General features: G+C 33.1%; 1 protein-coding gene across 1 annotated transcript in view; it reads right to left on the bottom strand.

Annotated features, from left to right (window-relative positions):
• Positions 1-21: 21 nt before the first annotated feature.
• GABRA2 (gamma-aminobutyric acid type A receptor subunit alpha2) overlaps positions 22-9,521 on the bottom strand; it is a 158,361-nt gene continuing 148,861 nt past the window's right edge. Inside the window, exon 8 of the mRNA XM_017889733.1 lies at positions 22-4,596. Coding sequence (XP_017745222.1) covers positions 4,300-4,596 — 297 coding nt within the window. The 3' untranslated portion in view covers positions 22-4,299. The remainder of the gene's footprint in view (positions 4,597-9,521) is intronic.

The following is a 9,521-nucleotide window of genomic DNA, read 5'->3' on the forward strand; positions in this document are numbered from 1 at the left end:
ATAATTTGTTACCTTCCCAAATGGCTTTCACATGAACTTTCTCTAGTATTTTCATTATGATGCTCACTATGATAGAATAATGACTCTTAAAATTTTTGTTTGTCTACTTTTGTATAATTTATCTACAATAGAATAATAGCTCTTAGAATATTTGTGTGTCTACATATGTAAAATTTATCTATTTTTCTCAGAAGTTAAAAAGGGAAAAATGCTTACTTGGTTTAATTAACAACAACCTCACGTTTCCTGTGGGTTCTTCTTTTCAATAATTCTGAGCTCTTAAATACTGATGGAAAATAATAATAACTAACATAAGTTTTAATAGGAAAATATTATGGATATTAAATAATTATATTAAATATTTACTTTAATTTTTAAAGCATGAATTCAGTGAATAAAAATATAACTTGTCTTCTCCACACTGTTACAAGTGGTTTTGGTATGGTGTCCACGTTTCTCAAGGATGCAGATGTTAAAAATAACTTCACCCCTCCCCAGTTAAAATTTTACAATTCTGGGTAGTTTAAATTAATAAAAGGGAAGCACGAGGTGCCTATGGTACCTCAATTAAAAGGAAAATAAATGGCACTATAGGATAGCAGTGGGTCAGGTACTGATCCCCTTAAAATTCTGAGTCTTTTCATATAATAAAAAATTTGGCCATTGCTTCAAAAATATGCAGATGAATGTAGGTGTGCCAGGAGACTAATAACCAGAATAATCTGTTTAGTAAATCTATTAACATAACCTGATATTTCCAAGTAGATAATAAATATGTCTGTGTTTCACAGACATGTGTCTGAGGGCATCAGGCATAGAATATATTAAACAAATTATTAATGGATGCCGAAGAACCGTGACAGTGCAGGAGGTGACTTGAGCTACTTCCTCTCTTCTTTCATTGGAATGATGACAGGCCATGCCAAAGTAAAGTACCTATAAAGCTTTGGTGCTCTTCTAGAATCCATGATTATATCATGGCAGGGTTTGTGTCCCTCAACCAGGAATTCAAAAAGAGCCACACAAATGCAAATTATACATATGAAATAATGAGAGTAAAATAATAGATTCTGCGTTGTTTTTAAAAATAAACTATGAACTATTTAAGAAAAAAAAATTAGAAACATGGCTCAAGGGGATCACTTATCCAAACCTGAGATAAATTCAAAACAGAGAGATCCCTGAAAACATTTCTAAACATTAAGATTGGCACTTAATGAAATCACTAAAGTTTTAAAATTATTAAATGGTTATATTTGTTCCATTTTATAATCAAACATATAGGAACACAAACAGGAGAAAAGAGAAAACAGCCACCCATCTTAGCACATTAGTGGCATCATTAAAGAACTCCCAGTACTAAATTAATTTACATGTTTTATATAGTCTTTAATTTCAAGTCATTATAAGAATGGGATGCACTTAAAATTTCAACTAAATTCAGTGGGTATGATATGAGTAATATCAACACCAATTACAAGGCATGGCAGAGGAAGTAAAAAATATTTTTGAATAAATATTAGTGAAATCAGAGGAGTAGCTATAAAATAATGAGATTATATCTCTATATATGTACATGTAGTTATCTACATTTTATACATACCATAAATCTTTATGTAATTGTACAACTGCATAAAATAGGTATAATCTTATGGGCCAAAGAAATCAGTGTTAGTATATATAAAATGTATTTCCTGAAAATTGGCCTTATTATGATAAATTAATATCCTTTTAAATTTGTTTTTGCATTGGTTCATGGAAAGGAGAATAATTGTTAAGAATCTTGTTCTATAATTTAAAAGCAATTTCCATGGAGCATCCCTAGTCTTCCCACAAGAGCAGAAGCTCCTTTTGATTTATTTAAACATTGAAAGAAGAAGAAATACGTAAAAAGTACACCAAAGTTTAAAGAAATAACAGAGAATTCTGATCCCCATCACTGAAAAATCTAAACTACCAGAATGTCATTGCATTCAAATAAAATTTTAACTGAAATTTAAAAAAAGAATAACAGCAATAAGTTTCCTGTTCAATCTGCCACAAGTGCTAATAATACTGGTGCCATCAATATAGTAGCAGCTCTTTGCCCAAAGTACAGATGAGTCTTTTCTGTGGTCATACAGAAACTGTTATTTACAACGGTTTTTACATATACACATATTTATAAATTTATAACTTATAGTCAGACATTAAGGGGGCGATGTGGACTTTACAAGCAAAATATTCTTAAAGTATCTAATAATGCATACCATATAGAGCAGTTTCATTGTTTGCTTTCTAGCATTGTGTACTTTCTCATACAATTGCACACATCCCTAAACTATACAGAAGAGCTATGCTATATTTAAAAGTATAAGAAAATAGGATATCTTCTATTTCAATGTATGAATAAAGTGCACATTTTAAAACTAGGTAACAAAGAAGGTGTTACTGGAAGGGAATTAAATAAATACATTTATTGGCTCATGTAACAATTTTAGTTTATGAAGGATTATAGATTACCTTTTGTGAGGGAATTTTAATGTCAACGCTGTCTTCTTGGCAAATTCCGTTAATAAGTTGCATTTGTGACCTTGGTTTTATACAATCATGCAAAGCATATAATAGAATCACGTTGAAACAAAGTAAATTTAAAAAATGAGGCAAAGGAATAGCAATTTTTGTTGAGATTTTCCTTATTTCCATAGGTACTCCTTTTATTGATTTTATTAGCATACCTATTTATGCACTATGCTCAAATACTGTACAAAACTGCAATAAATGTTACTATTTGACTACTTATGTTTCTACAAAAACACCATCGTAAAGGTGCATATATTGGTAAAAGTCAACTAATAACTGCTAATGTACATGTCAATCAAAAGTATCTGAGGTTAGGCAAAAACTTTGAATCTAGGCATAATACGCAATTTTTAACTTGTATTAGCATATTTCAGGGGTATAAATAATATTTTAAAATATTAAAAGAAAAATGAATTTTACCCATTAATAGCTAGTAATTACATAAAATTTAAAGTTGTGGTTTCTAATTAAGGTGTGTGTGTGTGTTTATGTTTGTGCGCGTGAAATAATCCACAATCTATTGGCAATATTTTAAAGCTGCAGTGTAAAAATGTTCAACCCTTACCAAAACCTCTTCTGGTATACAAAGCTGTTGTAAATTTGAGTCAGTGAAATTTAAAGTTGCAATTTACAAAAGCAGATTTTCATTAATTCTCATCTGAAAGAACGGCTTTCACAAGAGAAAAATGTGCCAATTAACTGCCCTTTCCTTTATAATTAGTGGCTTCTGAGTCTTGAAAAGAAGCCTTAAGGCAGAATTTGCAGTAAACAGGAAAGAGGAGTATCATGTAAGTGCTTGCCATAGTGCGGGGCACCTACGAATGCTCATCAGTGGGAGTTTTTGGCACAATTTTCTAATCCAATATGCATGCTGCTCTGCAGCAACCAAACTGGATGCTTTTTCCAGTCTCCAGCACCAGTAAAATTTAGCTGATCAATTTCAATACAGCACATACCTGGAAAGATTAAGACACATTTATTTTCTTTTTTTTAAAATTAAGGTAGCTTACAATGATTAAAATTAATTGTAGGATTTCAATTATTACTTTCAAATAAACTCTGAAGCTAAAAGTGTAATGACCATGACACTCCAATAGTTACTAAATCGTAGGCACAATTAACATCCTATTGGGCTGAGTCAAAATTATTTGAGCTTGTCATGCTGTAATATGTTCATGGCTATAGATACTATACAGAGTAATTAAAAGCTGATTTCAAATCTCCAGTTTTTCTTATGTGTGCCAAGCTTCCAGCTACAATAGCAGGGACTCTGAGCATTCATGAACGGCGCTGATGTTGCAGATACAATGTTTGTTACTTCAAATAATTCATCTAGGAATGACAATGTTATCTTCCATCATAATCAAGCAACAGTAGAAAATACTCCTATTTAAGAGCTAAACCAAAAGGGTCCACAAAAGGTCGTACAGGATCCCCATTTTCATCTCTATTAGAAGAATAGGAAATAAATCAGGTCATCTGAAATTCACTTTAAATCAGGTCCTAGGGTAAATCTTTTAAAAAGGCAATGGCTGTTTTGGCATGGAGTGTTTTCCATCTGCAGTTCCATGAGTTAGCAAATGCATGTCTCCATTAAAGGTCTACTGGTAAACTATGTCACTATATACATACTGTACATGTTGGATCACAAATTAGCAGTTATTAGTCAGACTGTACATAGCAAAACAAACCAAATTTAATGTTGCTATACATCCCAAATATAACATGGGTCTCAATTCAAGGACTGACCCCTAATACAGGTTCTCTGTTTAAATATGTAGCCCAGTAAACTAAATTAAATGTACCAAACAAAACTGGAAAAACTATTCTGGACATTCTGTCAATTTTGCTAACACTGTTAAAAGTTTTCTTGGCTTCAGCTGGCTTGTTTTCTGGCTTCTTGTTGGGTTCTGGCGTGGTTGCGCTCTTGGAGATGGTGGAAAGAACTGGATCTTTTGAAAGGTTCGGGGCATAATTGGCAACAGCCACTGCATAAGCATTGTTCTGTATCATAACGGAAGCCTTTTCTTTTTTCTATTGAAAATACAAAATTAACAGAGTGTGAGTTGAGTTTGCAACTTAACATTTTCTAAAGTCCACTTCAAATTCTGAAGGAAAGTATCCTAATACAAATGATCATGCATTAGAAAAATCCAGAAATTAGGAAAATAAATAAAGGTGTTTATTAAATTAAAAATCCATTAGGGTGAGAAAACCCCCAGAGTAAAATTAATGGTACCACTTTCCTGGAGAATCATTTTGGTTGTGGGTTGACATGGAAAATAAACAATGGAAAAATACAAGTTTAAAAACCAATATAACTTTTCTCTTCTCATGAGCCCGTCAAGCATTTGTCAAATGAATAACTGAATAACTGAAATGTAGAAATATTTTAACAAGAGGAATGATAATCTACAATGAATGATCCCACATTTCTAGCTTCATAACAGGATTCCCTCCCACCTCACGTCAAAGTCATACAGCAATGCTTTACTCAGAAAATGGGAAATCATAACCTTATGAAGATGGCAGTGCAACAAATCCTAGAAACATAGAAGGAGAATAAAATACAAAGTCTTGGATTTTTGCTTAGCTCATCCGGTTTCTCTTTATAATCTCTAGTTTCGTTATCACAAACTCTGGTCTGAGTCACTATTATCTCCTGCCTGGACCTTGTGTCCTAGCTTGGCTTGATTTTGTCCAACCATTAGACACATTAAAGCCAAAGGGATCTTTTTGTAAGACATAAATTGGATCATTTAACTTCTATGCTTACTTCCCTTAAACACTATTTCACGGAATTTAGAATGGAAACAACATTTTTTACAATGGCTTCTTTCTTTTGTTCGTTACCTACTGGTTCCCCTGAAATAACCTCAGTTTTCAAAATACTTTCTTGCTTTGGTGCCATGCTTTTCACCATGATAGTTTCCCAGCCCAGAAGACCTCAGTTTTGAAAACCTGGAATACCTTCTCCCCAACCCATTTTTCACATGACCACCAATTCTTACTCTTATTTTGGTCTTGGTTTAAATGCCATTTCCTAAGAAAGGACTTCCTTAAGGCTACCCTAACTAAACATAACTTTGCTCCCCGTATATACTCATTCATAACACCCTAATTTGTTTCCATTATAACATTTTCCAAAATGTGTTATTTCTTAGTCATGTGATTATTCGATTGACATCTTGCTTTCTCTTTCAATGAAGGCTGGTGCTGCTTCTGTCTTGTTCAACTTTGTCATCTTAGCAATTAGCATGAAGCCTTTCACAAGTTAGCCACATAATACGTCAGTGAAATAATATATAATTCATTTAATAAAATGAAAATATAAATAGTATTTATCTGTTTCTTTACTAATATAAATATATTGTTAGTTGCTTAAATACAAAGTAAATTGAGACAGCAGTGAATTAGCCAAAATAGTGAGCAATGTGTAAAGCAACAGATATAGAGGACAAATTGGTCGACAATCGTATTTTGACTCTTAGTTATTTTAATTAAGAGCTTTCAAAGTGTTCAAATAAGTTACAAAAGGAGCTCTGAAAGCCCAGGAGTTTCTAAAAACAGTCATGGATCACCCATCTTTCACTGGCCTGAGTTTCTCCCTCTCCTCTTTCCCCTACTGACATTCTTCCAGATCTGGCTTAATTATGAAAGAAGGAAGGATGAGAGATCACCATTTGTAACTTTATAAAAGCTACAAAACACCTTTTCTTCAGTAATGATGCAAGTATTTCCAGTGTTACAAATAGAGGATAATGTCCAAGTGAAAAACTGATAAGGAAAGTATAAGTAACACTATTTGAGCACTAGAATGTGTCAGGTTGATTGCTAGCCAAGGTGACATCTCTGACAAACCTCACTACGGGATAGAAAGTTCCCTTATTAACCCCATGATATAAGTTCAAAAATGAAGGCTGAAAAAGTTTTGTGACTTGACTGGGTCTCTGCCTATTAAATGGCTGAAAAAGCACTCAAACTTAGATGTATCTGACTTCTAAACCTCTGCTTTTAAACACCATGCCATACGATTTTCTGTCTGAGTAAGCTGTTTGAGACATGGGAGTATGCTTTGTCCTAAAATATTCTTGTTGGGGTTTATACCAATAGGTCAATCTTCAAAAAGGATTTTTCAACTTATAATGTATATAATATATAGTGTTTATATTATTATTTGAACCAAATTGAAACGTCATTTAAAATGATATTAAGTTGCACATATAAAGAATCTGGGCCTTGAGAAATTTCCTTAATATTTTTCTTCAGCTTGTAACTTGACAAGAGGAAAATAATGATACTAAAAGTATATCAAACTGTTGTAATAAGCGAATGGATGAATGTATTATTCTAACCACATTGAGAAACACATATTCTCCTAGTGGACTGCAAATCATAACTATTACAAGCCAGACAGTGATTATTGGTATACAAGATGTAAAGGCAATATAATTTATTATGTGTTAGGTAGAGGAAGACAAATATTTTATTGAAGAACTCAAGGAAAGTTTGATGGAAGTAGGACATTTATGTTGGATGAGGAACTATGGTGTAGGATTTAGACATGTAGACCATGAAACATAAGATATAAATGTCTTTTGTTGCAACAGCAGTCTCCAACTAGAAACCTTATACTAATTTTAACCAATATTTTCTTTCCCCCCACTTGAATACCCTTCAATTGCACATACATGCACAAGAAATACAGGTACAAAATCTTTGTAAAACTCTAGAGCAAAGGGACTCATCAATCTGAACAGATACTCTGACCAATCAGAAATGAGAAGCAGCACATACCAGCCAAGTATCAACCCTGCATATTTGTATGTTGGCATTTTTTGTTCCATGCTAACACTGTGGACTCTTTAATAAGCAGTGTTAAAACTTGTTCCAAGTTATGTTTGTAATTTTTATTGACAGCTATAAATAACAAAATTCACCTTATTTTCTCACTTGTTTAAAGTATGGCTTTAATTTCTGAATCAGCGTAAACTTCAGAGTAGGGCTCAGAACCTAAAAAGGTAATGATGGTTTTGGCTCTCTTGTAACTTGGAAACTACCATTTTCAGGACCAAGTAAGCAAAGTACAACAGCTATAAGTACCATTTTTAGTTAAGAACCCGGTTATTGGCACCTGTAATTTCTTACCAATTCACTGAATGAAGGGCAGGGCAATCCTATGGTGCTTCATCTTCTGAATTCCTAGCCACAGCACAGTAAAGCTTTTCTGGCTCAGAATTTTACAAAGCCTTATTTTAAAGGGGAAAATAACTCCCCTCAGTCCATTTGAAAGTAATAACTGCAAATCTATAGTGAAACAGATTGTTTCTCTTTATTTAAAATTAAAACCATGTTTATGGAGAAAAAAAATACTGTTGAATTCATAGCTGACTTAGAATTCTAAGATCTTCTAAAGCAGAGTCTATAAGTTAAGTCTACATAACATATATTATTAATATTCTTTATAAGACCCAGATTTGATAGTGATAGGACCAAAGAATATCCATACCCTAGCTAAATGATAACTGGGAAGTATTACATGGCCCTATTCACTATCGACTTCTATTAAAAATAACTATGTTGCGAGAAATCGTACTATAGAGACCTCTTTGAATATCATGCAGGCTTTGGATCAAGCCAGACCATCAGCAGGCTGAATCCTTGGGCCACATGACTGATTCTGCTTTATTTAATGTAACTTTTAGCTTACACTCAGAACCTGAAGAGAAATAATCCAATGAAAACCTTTGTGTTAATAATTAAAAACAGTACTCATTTTCATAAATGAATTTTTTATGCTCATGTTCCTATACAAAATTTTTTGTTTCTTTTGAGAACTAGAAAAGTTCTGATAGTTCTGACTGCCTAACTTCCTATTGTCTAATCTCATGCTGTATTTCTACTTTAAGGCACCAAGATAGGCCACTTCGTATCATTTTTGAGAATAAGGCCAGGTATAGCCAAAAATATACACTGTGTTTCAGAAGTCCATTTTCAAAAAAGGTAATGTTACAAGTTGAGAATGGGATCAGTGGGAAGGAGACTAGGGATCATGCAGGCAAACTGACACTACTTTCTATTAATTATAAGCAATTCTCATGGCTTTTGAAATCTATGCATGAATGACTGATACAATATCTCTCCAGAATTTTTAACCATTAAATTTCACTAGACTTCTCTACCTACATGTCCCACAGGTAATTAAAACAAAACAAAAAAAGTCCAGAAATGCACTCAGCTTCCATCCACTCTCACTTCTTGCCGAAATCTGTACACTCACTTTTACCCCTAACCTGCTACTGGTGACACAATTCAGCCAGAACTGATAATTAACTCCACATTGTCCCTTGGTTGCCTCCTTGCTATCACCAGGCTAACACTGATTCAGCTCTGAGTCATATTGACTGAGATAACACTTTCTACTGCCTGCACTTCCTTGCCATTTCATGCCTTTCTGTAGGACCCTGGTGCTTGCCTCTAAAATGAAACATGTATGTATCTTTTTCACTTTTGTTTTCATTTCACTTCATTGCAAGCTCTTTGAAGGCACAGACTGTGTACTGCAGAGCTCCTAGCATAGTTCCTGGCTCAGAGCAGGTTCAGAAACATTTGCTTAATGATAAATGAGTGGCATGTAACTAAAATGCTTACTATGATAAAAAAAGTATATATAACATATAAAGTATAACTTAAGATAATATGTTATATAGACTATAATAAATACTTTATTGGATCAATTGATACAGAATTCAAAAGCTTATTCTTCAGTTCTATTATGTAAGTCTCCTGAATGTCTTCAATTTCACCATCTACAGATGTGTAAGACTGGGAAATAATAAAACAGGCTCAATTTAAAAAATCAAAGCTTGTAGAAGCTGTTTTATTTGTGATTTAGACCCATATCAGAAGGTGAAGATTTGATTTATAAACAATACTATATATATATATATATATATATA

Source organism: Rhinopithecus bieti, unplaced genomic scaffold, assembly GCF_001698545.2.
Source record: "Rhinopithecus bieti isolate Rb0 unplaced genomic scaffold, ASM169854v2 scaffold_19654, whole genome shotgun sequence".
Classification (NCBI taxonomy): domain Eukaryota; kingdom Metazoa; phylum Chordata; class Mammalia; order Primates; family Cercopithecidae; genus Rhinopithecus; species Rhinopithecus bieti.